The 24,620-nt window shown below is 50.8% G+C and overlaps 1 protein-coding gene across 1 annotated transcript in view; it reads right to left on the bottom strand.

Moving 5' to 3' along the window:
* Window positions 1-21,549: 21,549 nt before the first annotated feature.
* LOC132574468 (eukaryotic translation initiation factor 4E type 2-like) overlaps window positions 21,550-24,620 on the bottom strand; it is a 43,794-nt gene continuing 40,723 nt past the window's right edge. Inside the window, exon 4 of the mRNA XM_060242821.1 lies at window positions 21,550-21,995. Coding sequence (XP_060098804.1) covers window positions 21,956-21,995 — 40 coding nt within the window. The 3' untranslated portion in view covers window positions 21,550-21,955. The remainder of the gene's footprint in view (window positions 21,996-24,620) is intronic.

The raw sequence follows: 24,620 nt of genomic DNA, 5'->3' as shown, positions 1-24,620 counted from the left end.
TTTGTCCTACACCGACAAACGCAGATCCCTATTGGTGATTCTTTTAATCTGCTAAAAACATTCCCATGATTCCACACTGCCCACTTATATTAAGAATCGCTGCTTGCCATTCCCATTTGGTCTGATGACGTCTGCTTAAGAGCATACGAAAGCTGACATTCTAAACAAAACTTAGTTGGTCTTAAAGGTGTACTTGTCTACTGCTTTGTTCTATAGCTTCAGACTCACAAGGCTGCCTCCTGGGATGTAACAAGAGTAGTTCAGCAGTGTAGGGCTGCAGCCGAAGCGACGTCATTGTGCCGAAAACATCGCGCTAGGGACACTCTAGGACTCGCTGTCAGAACTAGACATTGTGATAAGAATCCGTCAGAGTGCTTTGTATAGTTTTGTGAACCTGAGTAGGCCAATGTTGTGAGTAACCATTGGCCAAAGGGGGCCCTGGCTCACAAATACACCGCAATAAATTTGTTTTTTCCTTCCGCTGCTGCAAGACTCTTTTGTGATAGTGCCTCGAAAGATATCTCTTGAGGGGAATGGGAAGAGCGCAGGCGACTACATTTGCAGTGTGCAGCGTGACTGCGAATGCATTTGCATCCTTGCCGACATAGTTTCTTGCTTGCATACAACTCATCTCCAGTCATGCAGTTCTGCTACGGTTGCCAGACTCCAGGCGAGGCCTGGAGATCTCTCACAATTGCAACTGATTCCTGGGCAACAGAGATCAGTTCCTCTGAAGAAAAAGGGCTTCTTTGGAGGATGGGTTCTATGATATTGTATACCAATGGGGCCTCTCCCACCCTGCTCCCTGACCCTGTACTCCCCAAACTCCACCCCTTGAACCTCCAGGTTTTTCCCAGTTCAGAGTTGGCAACCCTAGGGGGCAGCTGTTTGCCTAAGCCATGGTTTTAAAATGCTGCAAAGGCCTAGCAGATCTCCAAAGGCCGCTAACGAGGCTTGCTGCTAGGCAGAAGTCCCACCGGGAGGACGGGAGTCTGACCCACCCACACACTTTCAAAAAGCGTAGGCACCAGGAAATGTGTTGGTGGGCACGCTGGCTCCCATAAGCACCATGTCGGGCACTTGGGTTGCCAGCCTCCAGGTCGGGCCTGGAGATCGGTGTTTGCAACTGATCTCCAGCTGGCAGAGGTCAACTCCCCTGGAGAAAATACCAATGCAAAAGAGAGTTTCTGCATCAATTGAGACTAATATCGAGATCGCGTATCCAGATCACGTGAAGTGATGGTATTGCTTTACTCTGCTCCGGTAAGACCTCCTCTGGAGTATTGTGTTCAGTTTTGGGCACCACATTTTAAGAAGGATATAGACAAGCTGGAACGGGTCGAGAGGACGGCGACAAAAATGGTGAGGGGTCTGGAGACCAAGTCCTATGAAGAAAGGTTGAAGGAACTGGGCATGTTTAGCCTGGAGAGGAGGTGGCTGAGAGGTGATATGATCACCATCTTCAAGTCCTTGAAGGGCTGTCCTATAGAGGATGGTGTGGAATTGTTTTCTGTGGCCCCAGAAGGTAGGACCAGAACCAGTGGGTTGAAATTAAAAGAGTTTCCAGGTCAACATTAGGAAGAACTTCCTGACCATTAGAGCGGTTCCTCAGTGGAACAGGCTTCCTCGGGAGGTGGTGGCGGGCTCTCCTTCCTTGGAGGTTTTGAAACAGAGGCTAGATGGCCATCTGACAGAAATGAAGATCCTGTGAATTTAGGGTGAGGTGTTTGTGATTTTCCTGCATTGTGCAGGGGGTTGGACTAGATGACCCTGGAGGTCCCTTCCTATTCTATGATTCTAATAAACACAACAGCTGAAATACAGGCGTGTGATGAGTCCCCAAACATTACATGAACATTTCACACACTTTTTAATCTGTAACATATAGCAAAAACATTTATTTGACCGTTATTCACATCCATACAACAGTAGAACACACTCCCGTGAGAAATCCTCACTTCCTCTTCTTGGAGAAAGTGAAAAGAGTGACTGTCCCTTCTCTCTTATTCTCCATGTTGGAGCTTTCGGCGCCCACTCTTTCTTGCACCCACAATGAACAGTCCATCAAGCCATCAGACAGCCAGTTTGGTGTAGTGGTTAAGTGTGCAGACTTTTATCTGGAAGAATCGGATTTGATTCCCCACTCCTCCACTTGCAGCTGCTGGAATGGCCTTGGGTCAGCCATAGGTATGGCAGGAGTTGTCCTCCAAAGGGCAGTTTCTGTCAGAGCTCTCTCAGCCCCACATACCTCACAGTGTGTCTGTTAGGGTTGCCAAGTCCAATTCAAGAAATATCTGGGTACTTTGGGGGTGGAGCCAGGAGACACTGGGGGTGGAGCCAGGAGCAAGGGTGTGACTAGCATAATTGAACTCCAAGGGAGTTCTGGCCATCACATTTAAAGGGACAGCACACCTTTTTAAATGTCTTCCTTCCATAGGAAATAATGAAGGATAGGGGCACGTTCTTTTGGGGCTCATAGAATTAGACCCCCTGGTCCAATCGTTTTGAAACTTGGGGGGTACTTTGTGGAAGGGCACTAGATGCTATACTGAAATTTTGATGCCTCTACCTCAAAAAACAGTTTCCCCAGAGCCTCCGAAACCTCCAGATCAATCCCCCATTATATCCTATGAGAATCGATCTCCACATAGGGAATAATGAAGTGCTCAGCAGACATTTCCTTCCTCCCCCCCCCCCACCCCATTTCTGGTGACTCTGAAGCGAGGGATTGGCCTCTCTACTCATGAGTTGCTGCCAACTTCTTCAAAGTAACACAAACACAGACACACCATCCCAAGAGGAAGCCTTTCAATTGGAGACTGAAGCCTCTGGAGGTGGAAAGGTACATGGTCCTCTGGGGGCAGCTGACTGGGGGCAGGAAGGAGCCTGGGAAAGCGGAAGAACCCCCCTGGGAAAGCGGAAGAAGCCTAGACTGTCTGCTGTGGGACAGGAAGGTAAAGGAGATTGTAGGCCGCTCTGAGACTCTATCCTTGAAAGGGCAGCTTCTGTGAGAGCCCCACCCACCTCACAGGGTGTCTGTGGGGGGTGGGAAGGTAAAGGAGATCTTCTTCTCTGATAATATTCATTCAAGAGCCTTTAGGACTGGAAAGAAGAAACAGATAGCAAGAAAAAGGGTAGATCCATGTAAAATTTACTCCTGTGGCTCCCAATAAGGATTTCAGCGATCATAAAACACTGAGAAAGTTGTACCGAAACCACCCATTTACCAGAAGGTGTGTCCGTTGGCTCGCTGTGGAATTGTGTCTTCATCTGAATTTGTGGAAGCGAGCGACGTCCCTGTCGAACGAATATTATCCGTTCTTATGGACCGTTAGTTTCAATTGGGCTTATGCGAGAGGAACTTCGAGACTACGCCCTGACATTACCCTGTGAAACAGGATTTCGGAGGACCAAGCTCCGTTCTGATCCTAGCAAGCCTCCGGCGCATTGCCCATTGCAACGTGTCCTCCCTCACTAATCAAAACCAATTTCTGCCGCCGCTTTATCTCCCGCATGCAGTCCCCGCACCACACGCACAGAGTGGCAAAGGGAACTTTGGACAAGTGGGCCAGCCCTCCATCAAAACAAGACCCAGAAGCTCCAGTGATGCTCCTTTACCCGCTGCCCACCCGGCACTCACATCCCTGGACTGCAGCCAGGCCTTTGTCAAAGGGGCCTTGGCGACTGTATATGTCAGGGGTGGCCAACGGTAGCTCTCCAGATGTTTTTTTTTGCCTACAACTCCCATCAGCCCCAGCCATTGGCCATGCTGGCTGGGGCTGATGGGAGTTGTAGGCAAGAACATCTGGAGAGCTACCATTGGCCACCCTGGTCTATGTCGGGTAGCGAACAGTGGCTCTCCAGATGTTTTGACACTGTTTCCTACCCCTGATGTAGACCAGAGATGGCCAACGGTAGCTCTCCAGATGTTTTTTGCCTACAACTCCCATCAGCCCCAGCCAACATGGCCAATGGCTGGGGCTGATGGGAGTTGTGGGCAAAAAACATCTGGAGAGCTACCGTTGGCCACCCCGGTCTATGTCAGGGGTAGGGAACAGTGGCTCTCCAGATTTTTTTGCCTACAACTCCCATCAGCCCCAGCCACTGGCCATGCTGGCTGGGGCTGATGGGAGTTGTAGGCAAAAAAAAATCTGGAGAGCTACCGTTGGCCACCCCTGGTCTACGTGGAATCCTTATCTCAAGAGCTGCCACTCCCCCCCAGCCAAAATCGGCTCTCCTTTCTTTTGACTGCACGACAGGTAAAACAGGCTGCCAGCGGAATGACAGAGAACGGAAGAGAGGCGAAGGATTAAGATAAGTCCTGTTCATTAATCTGTGCATGTCAAGTTCCCCCCCCCCCCTTTTTCCTTTCCTTTCTGGTTCTGGAGAGGTTGGATGTTTAAGGCAGCTGCCAGGGAAGGGAGGGATCTGCTTCCTTTGGAATAAAAAGTACGGTTACCAATCTCAACCTCGAAAAAGATATTCTAGATTGGAAAAAGTCCAGAAAAGGGCAACGAGGATGATTAAAGGGCTAGAACGCTTTCCCCATGAAGAAAGGTTAAAACGCTTGGGGCTCTTTAGCTTGGAGAAACGTTGACTGCGGGGTGACATGACAGAAGTCGACAAGATTATGCCTGGGACACAGAAGGTAGAGAAAGAAGTCCTTTTCTCCCTTTCTCACAATACGAGAACTCGTGGGCACTCCGTGAAATTGCCGAGCAATCGGGCTAGAATGGATAAAAGGAAGTCCTTCTTCACCCAAAGGGGGATTAACACGTGGAATTCACTGCCACAGGAGATGGTGGCAGCTACAAGCATAGACAGCTTCAAGAGGGGATTGGATCAACATATGGAGCAGAGGTCCATCAGTGGCTACTAGTGGGTTTTTTTGGCCACCGTGTGACACAGAGTGTTGGACTGGATGGGCCATTGGCCTGATCCAACATGGCTTCTCTTATGTTCTTATGTGACACAGAGTGTTGGACTGGATGGGCCATTGGCCTGATCCAACATGGCTTCTCTTATGTTCTTATGTGACACAGAGTGTTGGACTGGAGGGGCCACTGGCCTGATCCAACATGGCTTCTCTTATGTTCTTATGTGACACAGAGTGTTGGACTGGAGGGGCCACTGGCCTGATCCAACATGGCTTCTCTTATGTTCTTATGTGACACAGAGTGTTGGACTGGATGGGCCATTGGCCTGATCCAACATGGCTTCTCTTATGTTCTTATGTGACACAGAGTGTTGGACTGGAGGGGCCACTGGCCTGATCCAACATGGCTTCTCTTATGTTCTTATGTGACACAGAGTGTTGGACTGGATGGGCCATTGGCCTGATCCAACATGGCCTCTCTTATGTTCTTAACATGAGTATGGGAGAGAGGAAAACTCCACCCCCTAGACATCTCTCCTTAAGTTGGTTGAAATACAGATGATTGTATGAAATACAGCGTTGGCCTTTTTAAATTGCAGTCGCACACTATCTCAAAATTTTTAGTAAGTTCTCTACCACGACCCCAAGATATCTCTCTTGGTCAGTCTACTGCAATTCACACCCCATCAACTTGTATTTATAGTTAGGATTTTTGGCCCCAACGTGCATTACTTTGCACTTGGCGACATTGAACCTCATCTGCCACATTGACGCCCACTCACCCAGCCTCCACAGATCCCTTTGGAGTTCCTCACAATCCTCTCTGGTTCTCACCACCCTGAACAATTTAGTGTCATCCGCAAACTTAGCCACTTCACTGCTTACTCCCAACTCCAAATCATTAAGAACCCATTAAAAACGCTACTGCCTCAAAGATCTTAACTACTCTACATTTTCTCCCTGGACTTTGATAAACTAGCTTTTATGTTATCCGATGTGGATGCCTCCATCTCTTACAGGATGGCGCTTTTTGGCTTAGCTGCTTGGAAAATTAGAGCAAATGCGGTTTCCAAGAAAGCATCTAATGAGAACGGAATTGCAATTTCTGAGATGGATGGCTGAGAAATTCTAAAGATGGATATTATTCTCAATCCTAAAAACTTTTTGCTGTAAAGGGTTTTTTTTTAATTCGTAAAGGCTGATAATCAGGGGTGGAATTCTAGCAGGAGCTCCTTTGCATATTAGGCCACACCCCCTGATCTAGCCAATCCGCCTGGGGCTTACAGTAGGCCCTGCACTAAGAACCCTTCAAGCTCCAGGAGGATTGGCTACATCAGGGGTGTGTGGCCTAATATGCAAAGGAGCTCCTGCTAGAACTCCACCCCTGCTGATAATTTTTCCTGCTCCTCCTGAACCTAGGGTTACTAACCTTGGATTGGGAAATTCCCAGAGATTTTAAGGTGGAGCCTGAAGAAGGCAGAGTCCGCCCTCCAGAGCAGCCATGTCCCCAAGAGAACTGATCTCTGTCATCAGGAGATCCGTTGGGATTGAGTGGGCCCCATCTGGAGGCTGGCAACCCTAAGGGCCAGTTTGGTGTAGTGCTTAAGGGCACAAACTCTTCTCTGGGAGAACCGGGTTTGATTCCCCCCTCCTCCACTTGCAGCTGCTGGAATGGCTTTGGGTCAGCCATAGCTCTTGCAGAGTTGTCCTTGAAAGGGCAGTTTCTGAAAGAGCCCTCTCAGCCCCGGGCACCTCACAGGGTGTCTGTTGTGAGGGGAGGAAGGTAAAGGAGATGGTGAGCCGCTCTGAGACTCTTCGGAGTGGAGGGCGGGATATAAATCCAATATCTTCATCTACCTCACAGGGTGTCTGTTGTGGGGGAGGAAGGGAAAGGAGATTGTGAGCCGCTCTGAGACTCTTCGGAGTGGAGGGCGGGATATAAATCCAATATCTTCATCTACCTCACAGAGTGTCTGTTGTGGGGGAGGAAGGGAAAGGAGATTGTGAGCCGCTCTGAGACTCTTCGGAGTGGAGAGCGGGATATAAATCCAATATCTTCATCTTCCTCACAGGGTGTCTGTTGTGGGGGGAGGAAGGTAAAGGAGATGGTGAGCTGCTGTGAGACTCTTCGGAGTGGAGGGTGGGATATAAATCCAGTATCTTCATCTACCTCACAGTGTGTCTGTTGTGAGGGAGGGAGATTTATTTCCATAGAAAATAATGGAGAATTGATCCGCGGGTATCTGGGGCTCGGAGGGGGGGGGCTGTTTTTTTGACGTAGAGGCACCAAAGTTTCAGTGCCTCTCCCCAAAATACCTCCCAAGTTTCAAAATGATTGAACCAGGGGGTCCAATTCTATGAGCCCCAAAAGAAGGTGCCCCTATCCTTCATTATTTCCTATGGAAGGAAGGCATTGAAAAGGTGTGCCGTCCCTTTAAATGTGATGGCCAGAACTCCCTTTGGAGTTCAATTATGCTTGTCACAGCCTTGATCTTGGCTCTACCCCTAATGTCTCATGGCTCCACCTTTTCAGTGCCTTCCTTCCATAGGAAATAATGAAGGATAGGGGCACCTTCTTTTGGGGCTCATAGAATTGGACCCCCTGGTTCAATCATTTTGAAACTTGGGGGATGTTTTGGGGAGAGACACTAGATGCTGTACTGAAAATTTGGTGCCTCTACCTCAAAAAACAGCCCCCCCAGAGCCCTAGATACCCGCGGATCAATTCTCCCTGATTTTCTATGGGAATAAATCTCCATAGGGAATAACAGAGTTCCCGGAAGACATTTCCCTCCCCTCCCCTGGCTTTCTGACGACCCTGAAGCGGGGGGGAGGGCCTCCAAACCGGGGAACCCTGCCCCCACCTGGGGATTGGCAACCCTAGCTTCGGAGCAGGTTTTCCAGCCAATCATGTGATTGGCGGGGGGTGCACCTTGCAAGAGCCCCTGGAGCCCGCTCTTTGCAGTTTCGCCTGGTGGATGAGTGGGTGGCTGAGGGGGGGGGGAGGGAGGAAGGGGGAGTTGCCGCGCGGAGGGGGGGCCACCAGAGCCGCAGGGAGAAAAGTGGCGGCGGAGAGAGTGGGGGGCAAGGGAAAGGGGGGCCATAAAGGTCCGGGAGGGGTTGCGGGGGCTGGGCCCCTCGTAGTGACGGGCCTGGCACCAACCCAGATTAGCTTCCCCCAGTAAGGGACATTCAAGGCAAGGGAGAAACAGAGGGTCTTCGCCATGGCCTTCCTCTGCAGAGCCTTCCTTGGTGGTTTCCCCGTTCAAGTACTGACCCTTCATAGCTTCCCTCAGCAAGGGGCTTTCAAGGCGAGAAGCAGAGGTTGGCCGTGGCCTTCCTCTGCAGAGCCTTCCTTGGTGGTCTCCCACTCACGTACTGACCCCTCTTGGCTTCTGACTTATGGTGAGCACAGCAAGGGGCTTTCAAGGCAAGGGAGAAGCAGAGATGGTTGGCCATGGCCTTCCTCTGCAGAGCCTTCCTTGGTGGTCTCCCACTCACGTACTGACCCCTCTTGGCTTCTGACTTATGGTGAGCACAGCAAGGGGCTTTCAAGGCAAGGGAGAAGCAGAGATGGTTGGCCATGGCCTTCCTCTGCAGAGCCTTCCTTGGTGGTCTCCCACTCACGTACTGACCCCCCTTGGCTTCTGACTTATGGTGAGCACAGCAAGGGGCTTTCAAGGCAAGGGAGAAGCAGAGATGGTTGGCCATGGCCTTCCTCTGCAGAGCCTTCCTTGGTGGTCTCCCACTCAAGTACTGACCCCCCTTGGCTTCTGACTTATGGTGAGCACAGCAAGGGGCTTTCAAGGCAAGGGAGAAGCAGAGGTGGTTGGGCATGGCCTTCCTCTGCAGAGCCTTCCATGGTGATCTCCCATCCAAGTACAGACCCTGCGTAGCTTCCCCCAGTAAGGGGCTTTCAAGGCAAGGGAGAAACAGAGGTGGTTGGCTATTGCCTTCCTCTGCAGAGCCTTCCTTGGCGGTCTCTCACCCACATACTGGCCCCTGCTTAACAAGGGACTTTCAAGGCAAGGGAGCAACAGAGGTGGTCGGCCATTGCCCTCCTCTGCAGAGCCTTCCTTGGTGGTCTCCCATCCAAGGACAGACCCTACGTAGCTTCCCTCAGCAAGGGGCTATCAAGACAAGGGCGAAGCAGTGGTGGCTGGCCATTGCCTTCCTCTGCAGAGTTCCCCTTGGTGGTCTCCCACCCAAGTGCCCGCCCAGCTTCGCTCTGAAGGATGGGGTCATACCGTATCATTCCACATCCTCATAATGTCTTAGGGAGGCTAACCTTGCACTGGGAATGTCCCGGATGTTTGTCAGCCACAGTGGACCTGAGCAACGAGGAAAGAGCTTGCCTTCTTGCAAAGTCCCTGCTGGCGTGTCCAGAAAATGCGGGATCATGGCTGAGAAGCCCTTTCGGCCCCATGACTCATTTGGATCTTTAGACCTGCCACCAAAAAGAAAAAGAAAAAACCCCTGGCTGTGTCACTACGTCACTTCTGGCGGAACCCCACTTTCGGGAAACCCCCAAAGTGACATAGGGCAGCTCTAGGAACCACCGGAAACTCTATGGTGAAAACACAAGACAGGGAGATGCATTCCCTCTTTTCCTGCCTTTCCTAGTACGTTCATGCAGTTTTGTCAAATTCCAACAGGCCTTGGCCTAATCGTTATATTTCAGTACGAAGATCGCACAGGAGAAAGGAGGAATAAGAAGAAAAGCACAGGACTGGGGGTGGGGTGGGGTGGACAAATAGGGTTGCCGATCCCCAATTGGGACCAAAACAACAAAGCGACTGGGTGGCCAAACAAATCGCTTAATATCTTGAACAAATTTACCTCAGTAACCTTCTATACAAAAGTATCTTACGCAATACCACATGCCACAAGTCAACACATAAACAATCTCAAAGTCCACAGAGTCTTGTAAAAAACCACTAAGGTGTGGTCGAACCATGATAGTTCCAAACACGAACGGAGCGGTGAAAATATGTTCAGAGGACGACTGTAGCACAGTCCTTCCCTCTCGTCTCCACCTTCCTAGCGCGACGATGTAGATAGAAGCTCTCGACGCATTCGTCGACTTGGCTTGCGCGTTTCGAACAACCACCCGAGGGCGGTTCCAACTTTTTCAAGAGCAAATCAGCGAAAAGGTCCTCCTTTGTACTGCGGTTAGGGAAGCGTTTCTACAGTGGCTCGCGCTTGAGGCAAACGTTCAGGAAGGGTTCAGAAAGCAAGAGGCCACCCGAAGAAAAGGGAGCCCCCACCAGAGAAGACCCTGAGGCTGGAAAAGACAGAAGGCCAAAGAAGAAGGGGACGGCAAAAGAGGAGATGGCTCACTGGAGAAGACCCTGAGGCTGGGAAAGACAGAAGGCCAAAGAAGAAGGGGACGGCAAAAGTGGAGATGGCTCACTGGAGAAGACCCTGAGGCTGGAAAAGACAGAAGGCCAAAGAAGAAGGGGACGGCAAAAGAGGAGATGGCTCACTGGAGAAGACCTGATGCTGGGAAAGATAGAAGGCCAAAGAAGAAGGGGACGGCAAAAGAGGAGATGGCTCACTGGAGAAGACCCTGATGCTGGGAAAGACAGAAGGCCAAAGAAGAAGGGGACGGCAAAAGAGGAGATGGCTCACTGGAGAAGACCTGATGCTGGGAAAGACAGAAGGCCAAAGAAGAAGGGGACGGCAAAAGAGGAGATGGCTCACTGGAGAAGACCCTGAGGCTGGGAAAGACAGAAGGCCAAAGAAGAAGGGGACGGCAAAAGAGGAGATGGCTCACTGGAGAAGACCCTGATGCTGGGAAAGACAGAAGGCCAAAGAAGAAGGGGACGGCAAAAGAGGAGATGGCTCACTGGAGAAGACCCTGAGGCTGGGAAAGACAGAAGGCCAAAGAAGAAGGGGACGGCAAAAGAGGAGATGGCTCACTGGAGAAGACCCTGATGCTGGGAAAGACAGAAGGCCAAAGAAGAAGGGGACGGCAAAAGAGGAGATGGCTCACTGGAGAAGACCTGATGCTGGGAAAGATAGAAGGCCAAAGAAGAAGGGGACGGCAAAAGAGGAGATGGCTCACTGGAGAAGACCCTGATGCTGGGAAAGATAGAAGGCCAAAGAAGAAGGGGACGGCAAAAGAGGAGATGGCTCACTGGAGAAGACCTGATGCTGGGAAAGATAGAAGGCCAAAGAAGAAGGGGACGGCAAAAGAGGAGATGGCTCACTGGAGAAGACCTGATGCTGGGAAAGATAGAAGGCCAAAGAAGAAGGGGACGGCAAAAGAGGAGATGGCTCACTGGAGAAGACCTGATGCTGGGAAAGATAGAAGGCCAAAGAAGAAGGGGACGGCAAAAGAGGAGATGGCTCACTGGAGAAGACCCTGATGCTGGGAAAGATAGAAGGCCAAAGAAGAAGGGGACGGCAAAAGAGGAGATGGCTCACTGGAGAAGACCTGATGCTGGGAAAGATAGAAGGCCAAAGAAGAAGGGGACGGCAAAAGAGGAGATGGCTCACTGGAGAAGACCTGATGCTGGGAAAGATAGAAGGCCAAAGAAGAAGGGGACGGCAAAAGAGGAGATGGCTCACTGGAGAAGACCCTGATGCTGGGAAAGACAGAAGGCCAAAGAAGAAGGGGACGGCAAAAGAGGAGATGGCTCACTGGAGAAGACCTGATGCTGGGAAAGACAGAAGGCCAAAGAAGAAGGGGACGGCAAAAGAGGAGATGGCTCACTGGAGAAGACCCTGAGGCTGGGAAAGACAGAAGGCCAAAGAAGAAGGGGACGGCAAAAGAGGAGATGGCTCACTGGAGAAGACCCTGATGCTGGGAAAGACAGAAGGCCAAAGAAGAAGGGGACGGCAAAAGAGGAGATGGCTCACTGGAGAAGACCCTGAGGCTGGGAAAGACAGAAGGCCAAAGAAGAAGGGGACGGCAAAAGAGGAGATGGCTCGCTGGAGAAGACCTGATGCTGGGAAAGACAGAAGGCCAAAGAAGAAGGGGACGGCAAAAGAGGAGATGGCTCGCTGGAGAAGACCCTGATGCTGGGAAAGACAGAAGGCCAAAGAAGAAGGGGACGGCAAAAGAGGAGATGGCTCACTGGAGAAGACCCTGAGGCTGGGAAAGACAGAAGGCCAAAGAAGAAGGGGACGGCAAAAGAGGAGATGGCTCACTGGAGAAGACCCTGATGCTGGGAAAGACAGAAGGCCAAAGAAGAAGGGGACGGCAAAAGAGGAGATGGCTCACTGGAGAAGACCCTGATGCTGGGAAAGACAGAAGGCCAAAGAAGAAGGGGACAGCAAAAGTGGAGATGGCTCACTGGAGAAGACCCTGAGGCTGGAAAAGACAGAAGGCCAAAGAAGAAGGGGACGGCAAAAGAGGAGATGGCTCACTGGAGAAGACCTGATGCTGGGAAAGATAGAAGGCCAAAGAAGAAGGGGACGGCAAAAGAGGAGATGGCTCACTGGAGAAGACCCTGATGCTGGGGAAGACAGAAGGCCAAAGAAGAAGGGGACGGCAAAAGAGGAGATGGCTCACTGGAGAAGACCTGATGCTGGGAAAGACAGAAGGCCAAAGAAGAAGGGGACGGCAAAAGAGGAGATGGCTCACTGGAGAAGACCCTGAGGCTGGGAAAGACAGAAGGCCAAAGAAGAAGGGGACGGCAAAAGAGGAGATGGCTCACTGGAGAAGACCTGATGCTGGGAAAGATAGAAGGCCAAAGAAGAAGGGGACGGCAAAAGAGGAGATGGCTCACTGGAGAAGACCCTGATGCTGGGAAAGACAGAAGGCCAAAGAAGAAGGGGACGGCAAAAGAGGAGATGGCTCACTGGAGAAGACCCTGAGGCTGGGAAAGACAGAAGGCCAAAGAAGAAGGGGACGGCAAAAGAGGAGATGGCTCACTGGAGAAGACCCTGAGGCTGGGAAAGACAGAAGGCCAAAGAAGAAGGGGACGGCAAAAGAGGAGATGGCTCACTGGAGAAGACCCTGATGCTGGGAAAGACAGAAGGCCAAAGAAGAAGGGGACGGCAAAAGAGGAGATGGCTCACTGGAGAAGACCTGATGCTGGGAAAGACAGAAGGCCAAAGAAGAAGGGGACGGCAAAAGAGGAGATGGCTCACTGGAGAAGACCCTGATGCTGGGAAAGACAGAAGGCCAAAGAAGAAGGGGACAGCATTACTGATGTAACAAACACAAATTTGAGCAGACTTCGGAGGATGGTGGAAGACAGGAGGGCCTGGCGTGACTTGGTCTGTGGGGTCACAAAGAGTCGGACTCGACTGCGTGACTGAACAACAGTACCTTAAAGACCAGAAAGAGTCAGGCTACAAAGGTTTTGAGAGTGTAGGCTCCCTTGGGCTGATACAAGCAGGCAGGGGTTTTTTTCCGTAGCAGGAACTCCTTTACATATTAGGCCCCGTGCATCTGATGTAGCCAGTCCTCCTGGAGCTTACGGTAGGCCCTGTACCGAGAGTCCTGTAAGCTCTTGGAGGATTGACTACATCAGAGGGTGTGGCCTAATATGCAAAGGAGTCCCTGCTACGAAAAAAAAGCCCTGCAAGGAAGGGAGATCCCGGAGTCCTTCTATCCCAGTCGGATGGTGGGAGGGATGTCACATTGTACTTCGGCATCCGGTATTTTTCTTTGTGACGTCCTGCCTGGGATATAAGAGCTCAGGGAATCTCCATCCTACTCGTATCTGATAAAGGGAGCTCTTGAAAGGTCATACCCAGAAAATCCTGTTGATCTCTCAGGTGCTTCTGGATTCAAATCTAAGCCTCTTCGGTGTGTGCGCTTTTCCAGCTCTGCGATATAATTTCAAAGAAGGGGAGATTCGAACTCTAGACCAAGAGGGGTTGTGCAAGGAATTTAACATAAGGGAACATAAGAACATAAGAGAAGCCATGTTAAGATCAGGCCAGTGGCCCATCCAGTCCAACACTCTGTGTCACACAGTGGCAAATTTTTATACACACACACACACATATATACACACACACACACACACACATTGGCTAATAGCCACTGATGGACCTCTGCTCCATATTTTTATCTAAACCCCTCTTGAAGGTAGCTATACTTGTGGCCGCCACCACCTCCTGTGGCAGTGAATTCCACATGTTAATCACCCTTTGGGTGAAGAAGTACTTCCTTTTATCCGTTTTAACCCGACTGCTCAGCAATTTCATCGAATGCCCACGAGTTCTTGTATTGTGAGAAAGGGAGAAAAGGACTTCTTTCTCTACTTTCTCCATCCCATGCATTATCTTGTAAACCTCTATCATGTCACCCCGCAGTCGACGTTTCTCCAAGCTAAAGAGCCCCAAGCGTTTCAACCTTTCTTCATAGGGAAAGTGTTCCAGCCCTTTAATCATAACGTAATGGCTCTGAGGCCATTGGCTGCTTTCATTTCCAGTCCTCTCCCAAACCGTTCCTTAAAAAGTCAAGGCAGTCCCCTGTGCAAGCACCAGTCGTTTCCGACTCTGGGGTGACGTTGCTTTCACAACGTTTTCATGGCAGACTTCTTACAAGGTGGTTTGCCATTGCCTTCCCCAGTCCTCTCCACTTTCCCCCCAGCAAGCTGGGGACTCCTTTGACCGACCTCGGAAGGACGGAAGGCTGAGTCAACCTGGAGCCGGTGACCTGAACCCAGCTTCTGCCGGGATCGAACTCAGGTCGTAAGCAGAGGGCTCCGACTGCAGTGCTGCAGCTACACTAGGACTAAAGCTTGACTTGAACCGCCCCTCGCAGCAGCAACAGATGTTTCTGCCGACAATGGTACCACAGTGCCCTCTTCTGGCTGCAGTCTGCAAACGCAGGCCACCGTTAAGGCCTTCCAAATTGGTATCTCCTGTGAGGTCAACAGGGAGAACTGGGTTTGATTCTCCACTCCTCAACTTGCAGCTGCTGGAATGGTCTTGGTTTCAGCCATAGCTCTGGCAGAGGTTGTCCTTGAAAGGGCAGCTGCTATGAGAGCCCTCTCAGCACCACCCACCTCACAGGGTGTCTGTTGTGGGGGAGGAAGGTAAAGGAGATTGTGAGCCGCTCTGAGACTCTTCGGAGTGGAGGGCGGGATATAAATCCAATATCTTCATTTACCTCACAGGGTGTCTGTTGTGGGGGAGGAAGGTAAAGGAGACTGTGAGCCGCTCTGAGACTCTTCGGCGTGGAGGGCGGGATATAAATCCAATATCTTCATCTACCTCACAGGGTGTCTTTTGTGGGGGAGGAAGGGAAAGGAGATTGTGAGCCGCTCTGAGACTCTTCGGGGTGGAGGGCGGGATATAAATCCAATATCTTCATCTACCTCACAGGGTGTCTGTTGTGGGGGAGGAAGGTAAAGGAGACTGTGAGCCGCTCTGAGACTCTTCGGCGTGGAGGGCGGGATATAAATCCAATATCTTCATCTACCTCACAGGGTGTCTTTTGTGGGGGAGGAAGGGAAAGGAGATTGTGAGCCGCTCTGAGACTCTTCGGAGTGGAGGGCGGGATATAAATCCAATATCTTCATCTACCTCACAGGGTGTCTGTTGTGGGGGACGAAGGTAAAGGAGACTGTGAGCCGCTCTGAGACTCTTCGGAGTGGAGGGAGGGATATAAATCCAATATCTTCATCTACCTCACAGGGTGTCTGTGGGTGGGGGGGGGGTGGAAGTTAAAGGAGATTGTGAGCCCCTCTGAGACTCTTCGGAGTGGAGGGCGGGATATAAATCCAATATCTTCATCTACCTCACAGGGTGTCTGTTGTGGGGGAGGAAGGGAAAGGAGATTGTGAGCCGCTCTGAGACTCTTCGGTGTGGAGGGCGGGATATAAATCCAATATCTTCATCTACCTCACAGGGTGTCTGTTGTGGGGGAGGAAGGGAAAGGAGATTGTGAGCCACTCTGAGACTCTTCGGCGTGGAGTGCGGGATATAAATCCAATATCTTCATCTACCTCACAGGGTGTCTGTTGTGGGGGGTGGGGAAGGGAAAGGAGATTGTGAGCCGCTCTGAGACTCTTCGGAGTGGAGGGCGGGATATAAATCCAATATCTTCATCTACCTCACAGGGTGTCTGTTGTAGGGGAGGAAGGGAAAAGAGATTGTGAGCCACTCTGAGACTCTTCGGCGTGGAGGGCGGGATATAAATCCAATATCTTCATCTACCTCACAGGGTGTCTGTTGTGGGGGAGGAAGGGAAAGGAGATTGTGAGCCACTCTGAGACTCTTCGGCGTGGAGGGCGGGATATAAATCCAATATCTTCATCTACCTCACAGGGTGTCTGTTGTGGGGGGTGGGGAAGGGAAAGGAGATTGTGAGCCGCTCTGAGACTCTTCGGAGTGGAGGGCAGGATATAAATCCAATATCTTCATCTACCTCACAGGGTGTCTTTTGTGGGGGAGGAAGGGAAAGGAGATTGTGAGCCGCTCTGAGACTCTTCGGAGTGGAGGGCGGGATATAAATCCAATATCTTCATCTACCTCACAGGGTGTCTGTTGTGGGGGAGGAAGGTAAAGGAGATTGTGAGCTGCTCTGAGACTCTTCGGAGTGGAGGGAGGGATATAAATCCAATATCTTCATCTACCTCACAGGGTGTCTGTGGGTGGGGGGTGGGGGTGGAAGATAAAGGAGATTGTGAGCCCCTCTGAGACTCTTCGGAGTGGAGGGTGGGATATAAATTCAATATCTTCATCTACTTCACAGGGTGTCTGTTGTGGGGGAGGAAGGGAAAGGAGATTGTGAGCCGCTCTGAGACTCTTTGGAGTGGAGGGCGGGATATAAATCCAATATCTTCATCTACCTCACAGGGTGTCTGTTGTGGGGGAGGAAGGTAAAGGAGATTGTGAGCTGCTCTGAGACTCTGAAATTCGGAGTGGAGGGCAGGATTGTTAATCCAATGTCGTCGTCTTCTTTTTATTACTGCTACTACATTGTAATATATAATGAAATAATTATACAACTCATGGCTCGGTTGCTAAGAGGCCACGGACCGGGGGTTGAGGACCCCTGGTGTAGATTACTCAATGATAATGCTGTGATATTGTCCAGTACAGAACTGTGATATAAGGTCCACCATACTTTTACTTATGAATTTCACAATAATAGACAACAAATGCAATTTTCAAACGGGCTCATTGTTGATTAGTCACACAGCATGTAATAAACTAATAATAATAATAATAGACATGTTTCATGTTGCCACTTCTTCAGTATTATTAACGTCTTCTTGTTGAGCTGTATGTAGTGAAGGAGTAAGCCAGTGTCTTTTTTAAAAACTTGTGCAAATCCTTCCTAGTTTGGTGAGCTAGTTTGGTGTAGTGGTTAAGTGCGCGGACTCTTATCTGGGAGAGCCGGGTTTGATTCCCCACTCCTCCACTTGCACCTGCTGGCAAGGCCTTGGGTCAGCCATAGCTCTGGTAGGAGTTGTCCTTGAAAGGGCAGCTGTTGTGAGAGCCCTCTCCAGCCCCACCCACCTCACAGGGTGTCTGTTGTGGGGGAAGAAGGTAAAGGAGATTGTGAGCCGCTCTGAGACTCTTCGGAGTGGAAGGCGTGATATAAATCCAATATCTTCTTCTTCTTCTTCCATTTCATTGCTGGCCAAAACACTCTCCACGACGGAACCACCTTAAAAATGCAGATAACAATGCCCTGATAAAAATGTGTTATTACACTAATATTTAGAAGACCTCGGGATGGATTCAAAACTAGATGCTGGGATGAATTCAGCACAGTTGTAAGCACAAATGAAAGAATCTTTACTTACCCCTTAGCTCAGATAAACTAAATGCGGTGTTAGTCCGAACATCCTTGGTGATGCTCGGATGCTGCTTCCAGTCTCATGGGAAGTGACATCAGTGCATTGCTGGTGACATCATTACATCATCAGTAGGGGCCCAATGGCTTTGCTGAGTCTCCAACTGGGTGGGCTGGCAACCCTAGCTGAACTCTGTGGAATAAAAGTAGTCTGAAATGCAATAACGTACGCGTCTGTCCAGTCTTTGCGGTGAGACCGCTGGGATAATGGCCTTTCCTCCTGTTGTCTCCCAGAGCTTCATGTTCTTCGAAGTGAGCTGAGGGGAAAACATTTGCAGCAGAAAAGAAAGTCTTCACCTCCTGCCCGTTGCTGCGCTCACTAGAGCACAAGAGCTAAGGAACCCATTGGAAGGAGGGACAGAATTAAAGAGGGCAGTGCAGGGTCCCCCTTTATTTTTTATTGATTTTATTTCTGTTAATTTGTACCCTGCTCCTCTTGTGAATGGCTCCTGCAGCAGCTGTATTTACTAACCTTGATTTCAAGGCAAAGAGAGAGGCATAATGATGCAAACCGTGGTCAGTGATTTATATGGTACATGTATGTTTCCTTCTCCCACTGGTGCCAAAAAATAATTCCCTTACCTTTCCCTATGCTGGTCTTATGAGGACTGTTATTCCCAGCTTTTGTTTTTTAAAAAGTCTCCTAGCACGGCCATGTTGTAAAGTGCATAAATATGTATTTTATCTTTCTGTGCAGAGAAAGTATCAAGAGTCTGAATAACGGCACGTGTGTAATATTTGTTCATGTCTTGGGGCTCTCAAACATCTGACATTTATTCTTGTGTTAAGCAAATCTGGCTAGCCCCGGTACAAATGTTTCAACGAAACAAAAACAGATCTGATTAATAGATTAATAAACGATAAAGTAAAAAGACCCGCCGAACGTACTCGACTGCTGCCGAACAATCAAAACCAAAATTTCGGCTCCTCTCGGTTTTGATTTTTCGGGAGCAGCCGAGGAGGTTCGGCGAAACGCTGAGCAGAAACGAAACCTGACTTGAGGCATCCCCAAACCACATCTTGGCTGAAAGAGAAAAACACCACAGGGCAGCAGCGTTTTCCGATTGAACAGCGGGCCTCTTCCTTTGCACGGCGTCGTACACCAAGCCGGAAAGATGAAACAGCGGCGCCGTCTTCGTCGCGCAGCTGGGTCCGAAAGCAGGGCTAAGTCCTTAAGTGCTGTCATTTGCAAAACAATTAATGCAACATGGTGGGAAAGAGTCCGCAGCTGGCGGTTTAAGCTCCCCGAACGCGGATATCGCTTTTGCTCCCAGCGCCCGACAGCTATTATAACGAAGAGCAAATCTCTCCCCTCGTTCTCAAATAACCAATATTGGAAACGGTTGGGGGGCATGCGTTTATCTGAATAATAAATGTCAACGCAGCAGTTGAAGCCTGTAAGTAGCAGGAGCGCAAGCCGCATCCGGAAAAGGAAGAGAAGAAAATTAAGGGGTTGAGACAGCCGGGCGTAGCAGAAAAGGAAGGCATGGACCAGGGGGGTGGGGTGGGGAATGCACCTTGCACGACGAGAAAGACTGGCTGCTCGAATGCAACAGAGACGCCAGGTGCGGGACTGGGGCTGGCGGCAGCAGCTGCCAGGGCCCCGGGTTTCTGAGAGCCAGTTTGGTGTAGTGGTGAAGTGAACAGACTCTTATCTGGGAGAACCGGGTTTGATTCCCCACTCCTCCACTTGCACCTGCTGGAACGGCCTTGGGTCAGCCAGAGCTCTGGCAGAGGTTGTCCTTGAAAGGGCAGCTTCTGTCAGAGCCCTCTCAGTCCCACCCACCTCACAGGGTGTCTGTTATGAGGTGAGAAGATATAGGAGACTGTAAGTCGCTTTGAGTCTCTGATTCAGAGAGAAGACCGGGGTATAAATCTGCAGTCTTCTTCCGTTCCACTCCTGAGAGGCAGTTTGGTGTCGTGGTTAAGTGCACAGATTCTTATCTGGGAGAACCGGGTTTGATTCCGCTGCTCCTCCAATTGCACCTGCTGGAATGGCCATAGCTCCCGCAGGAGTTGTCCTTGAAAGGGCAGCTTCTGTCAGAGCTCCCTCAGCCCCACCCACCTCACAGGGTGCCTGTTGTGGGAGAAGAAGATAAAGGAGACAAAGCCGCTCTGAGACTCTGATTCAGAGAGAAGGGTGGGTTATAAATCTGCAGTCTTCTTCTCCTTCCTTCCTTCTTCTCCTTCCTTATATTTATATCCTGCCCTCCACTCCGAAGAGTCTCAGAGCGGCTCACAATCTCCTTTCCCTTCCTCCCCCACAACAGACACCCTGTGAGGTAGGTGAAGATATTGGATTTCTATCCCGCCCTCCACTCCGAAGAGTCTCAGAGCAGCTCACAATCTCCTTTCCCTTCCTCCCCCACAACAGACACCCTGTGAGGTAGGTGAAGATATTGGATTTATATCCTGCCCTCCACTCCGAAGAGTCTCAGAGCGGCTCACAATCTCCTTTCCCTTCCTCCCCCACAACAGACACCCTGTGAGGTAGGTGAAGATATTGGATTTCTATCCCGCCCTCCACTCCGAAGAGTCTCAGAGCGGCTCACAATCTCCTTTACCTTCCTCTCCCACAACAGACACCCTGTGAGGTGGGTGGGGCTGGAGAGGGCTCTCACAGCAGCTGCCCTTTCAAGGACAACCTCTGCCAGAGCTATGGCTGACCCAAGGCCATTCCAGCAGCTGCAAGTGGAGGAGTGGGGAATCAAACCCGGTTCTCCCATGTAAGAGTCCGCGCACTTCACCACTACACCAAAATGGCTTTTCCCCAAGATGTCTGTACCTATAACTCTTGGTCTCGCAATAAAAGGAACTTTATAAAGAACCAAAAGACTTTTTATTCAGGAGAACCAAGGGAGGGGGGAACTTGACCGTTTCCCATTTCCTGCTTCTGTACTTAGCAGCCCAGGACTTCCTGGGGTGTGTGTCTCCCATCCAAATGCTAACCTAGGGCTAACCCTGCTTAGCTTCCGAGATCTGACGAGATCCTCTGTGCTTAGCAGCCCAGGACTTCCTGGAGTGTGTGTCTCTCCCATCCAAATGCTAACCTAGGACTAACTTTGCTTAGCTTCCAAGATCTGACGAGATCCTCTGTGCTTAGCAGCCCAGGACTTCCTGGAGTGTGTGTGTCTCCCATCCAAATGCTAACCTAGGGCTAACCCTGCTTAGCTTCCGAGATCTGATGAGATCCTCTGTGCTTAGCAGCCCAGGACTTCCTGGAGTGTGTGTGTCTCCCATCCAAATGGTAACCTAGGGCTAACGTTGCTTAGCTTCCGAGATCTGACGAGATCCTCTGTGCTAGCAGCCCAGGACTTCCTGGAGTGTGTGTGTCTTCCATCCAGATGCTAACCTAGGGCTAACCCTGCTTAGATAGATAGATAAATTTAGATAAATTTATTGTCATTGTTCTCAAAAAAGAAAATGAGAGCAACGAAATGAAGTGCTCTTCCACAAACATACCAACACATCAACACCCACAAAAGGACATATACATAGACCATTTAAAAGCATCTAAAAACACATAACCATTCATAACCCTGCATTTAGCTTAACCACGGCACTTGGATAGAAGCTGCCCTTGAATCTATTTGTCTTTGCTTCAACACTCTATATCGCCTACCTGACGGTAAAATCTCAAATAGCAAGTGGCCCGGATGTGAAGGGTCCCTTAAGATCATTTGTATCTTCCTTCTGCATCCAGCTTCTGAGATCTGATGAGATCCTCTGTGCTTAGCAGCCCAGGACTTCCTGGAGTGTGTGTGTCTCCCATCCAAATGCTAACCTAGGGCTAACCCTGCTTAGCTTCTGAGATCTGACAAGATCCAGCCAGCTCAGGCCACCCAGGTCAGGGAATCTCACGTACAGGAAGACGCGTGCAAAAAACAACAAGGAGGGATTAGAGGCCTAATTATTTATTGGCAGAAGTGAACAGGGCAGGAGGGGCAGTTTGCCGATCATCAGGCTGCCTCTGTGGCCAGATGCAGAAACGTTCGTAATACTGAAAATCCCTGGCAGTAAAAGGCCCTTGCTCGGAGAACCCTCCGCATCCAAGAGAAGCAAGGCAAAAAGCCACCCCGAGGTCGCCGAGGGACGCAAAATGCTGCCGCCTGCTCAGCCGGCCAAGACGTCTGGGTGCTAGGTCAGTCCTTGAGGCAGGTGGAAAAGGCCGTCATCGGGACGGGTGAAAAGACCCAGGGACGTGGGCACGCCTCCTCGGCAAGGCCCACGTGGAGATACCCCCTCCCTCCCCTTGTCGTCTGGGTCAGGTTGAGGAAGAGCTGAGCGTCGCGCCCCTCTCCTCCTCACAAAGTGATCTTGGTATTTCGGAAGCTTGAATTATCCCTGAAAGATAAAGGGAGAAAGAAGGTTAGCGAACCCATCGTCCGTGGCGACTGCGTTTAGTCCTCAACACTCGGGGACAATTCGCTATGTGAGATTCGTTCAGGGTTCCCGCCCCCCCTTCAGATGCAATTAACATGCGTAAATCTCCAGCACAGCAAAGGTATAGTACGGCAGGAGCAACCCACAGACTAAAGATGGCCGTGCAGAATCTGAATTGACTTGACTTGGAAATTTCAAACTAGCTTCCGAGGGCAGTCCCCTGAACTGTGAGATGGACAGATTCAAAATCAGGCATGCAAAGAAGCTTTGGCCCTGAAAAGCTGGGCTAGTTTAGAAAAGCAGGGGGACCCGGAGCCGCTAAGGATTAGAATTTCCCGCGCTGGCAAACAAACACCGGCCAAGGGTGGCGGAAAGGGCATCGAGTCACAGTCAGCTGATGGGGACGCTGTAGGGTTTTCAAGGCAAGAGGCAAACAGAGGGGGGGTTTGCCATTGCCTGCCTCTGCATAGCAGCCCTGGGATTCCTTGGTGGTCTCTTGCCCAAGTACGAACCAGGGCTGACCCCGCTTAGCCTCTGAGATCCGGCGAGATCGGGCTAGACCGTGCTGTCCGTGTCAGGAGGAAGGGCCATCAAATCACACCTGACTAATGGAGACTCTGCAGGGCTTCAAGGCAAGAGATGAACAGAGGTGGTTTGCCATTGCCTGCCCCTGCGGGGCAACCATGGGTTTCCTTGGTTGTCTTCCACCCGAGTACTAACCAGGGCTGATTTCAGATCTGATATCAGGCTAGCCGGGGCTACCCAGTCAGGGCGCAGGTGAGCAGAGGTGGATTTGCCATTGCCTGCCCTCTGCTTAGCAACTCTGAACTTCCTTGGTTGTCTTCCACCCACGTACTAACTGGGGCTGATTTCAGAACTGAAGAGATCAGGCTAGCTGGGGCCACTAAGTCAGGGCGCAGAGGTGGGATTTGTCATTGCCTGCCTCTGCATAGCAAGCCTGGACTTCCTTGGTTGTCTTCTGCCCAAGTACTAACCAAGGCTGATTTCAGATTTGATGAGATCAAGCTAGCTGGGGCCACCAAATCAGGGTGCAGAGATGGATTTGCCATTGCCTGCCTCTGCGTAGCAACCCTGGACTTCCTTGGTTGTCTTCCCCCCAAGTACTAACCAGGGCTGATTTCAGATCTGAAGAGATCAGGCTAGCTGGGGCCACCAGGTCAGGGCACAGAGGTGGATTTGCCATTGCCTGCCTCTGCGTAGCAACCCTGGACATCCTTGGTTGTCTTCCCCCCAAGTACTAACCGGGGCTGATTTCAGATCTGAAGAGATCAGGCTAGCTGGGGCCACCAAGTCAGGGCGCAAAGTTTGATTTCCCATTGCCTGCCTCTCCATAGCAACCCTGGGCTTCCTTGGTTGTCTTCCACCCAAGTACTAACCAGGGCTGATTTCAGATCTGAAGAGATCAGGCTAGCTGGGGCCACCAGGTCAGGGCGCAGAGGTGGATTTGCCATTGCCTGCCTCTGCGTAGCAACCCTGGACTTCCTTGGTTGTCTTCCACTCGAGTACTAACTAGGGCTGATTTCAGATCTGAAGAGATCAGGCTAGCCAGGGTCACCCAGGTCAAGGTGCAGACAAGCAGAGGTGGCTTTGCCGTTGCCTGCCTCTGCGTAGCCACCTGGGGCTTCCACGGCGGTCTCCCCTCCGAGTCCTAACCAGGGCTGACCTTGCTGAGCTTCTGAGATCTGATGAGATTGGACTCGCCTGGACAATGTGGGGTGCCATAAATGACAGGTAATGGGCAGCTGGGTAATCCTGAACCTTAGATTTCAGGCATTTGAAGCCAAGAAAGGGCTTTTTTGGTGAGGGGGAGGGCAACCAAAGGTTTTATCAAATGCTCCCAACGGAGGGTTAGCATAACTACTGGAAAACAGAATAGAAGCAAAGCCGGATTCCAGGCTGCTGCTGGACCGCAAATGTTCTCCATGCGCAAAGATGTCACGCAGCTGGTGAGGGCGACCTAGCAAGGGACATCCCTATGTTGAACATCTGCGGGGACCTCAAACACGAAGCCAAGCGGACAATCCTCAAGCTTGATGCTTCGGACGGAATTTGCATCTTCCTTGCGGGAACCAGTGTGACTTTCGCCACTGCGGATCGGCTCTCTCGTGCCAGCCAAGCGAGCTTGGGCTTGGTTTAAATGGGACGTGGAGGAGGCCAAAGAATTCCCTCTCGCGGCACTCTGTCGCTCCCACAGCATCTCACGGAAATGGGGCTGGCTGTCTCTCTCTCTCCCCCCCCCCTTCCCATTTGCAAAATGTTGCAAGGAGATGGTAGGCAAGCGTGCAGCCTCCCTTGGAGGGGGATCCTGCGTTCGACGGCAACTCCCTGAAGTCGCTCCGTGGATCTGTGACCACCTCCCCCTGGTCTAGTCACATCTGGCCCTTGACTCCACGAGGAATTTTTCAGCTATTTCTTCAGCTCAGTATATATCAGGGTGGTCAAACTTATGTTAAGCAAGCTACGTGGAACAAATGTCAGATATCTGAGAGCCACAAGGCCTGAACCTCAGATGTTTGAGAGCCGCAAGACAGGAAGGAAGGAAGGAAGGAAGGAAGGAAGGAAGGA

Source organism: Heteronotia binoei, chromosome 6, assembly GCF_032191835.1.
Source record: "Heteronotia binoei isolate CCM8104 ecotype False Entrance Well chromosome 6, APGP_CSIRO_Hbin_v1, whole genome shotgun sequence".
NCBI lineage: Eukaryota > Metazoa > Chordata > Lepidosauria > Squamata > Gekkonidae > Heteronotia > Heteronotia binoei.
Note: the sequence above shows the minus strand (reverse complement) of the source record. Positions and strands in the feature narration are given on the sequence as shown.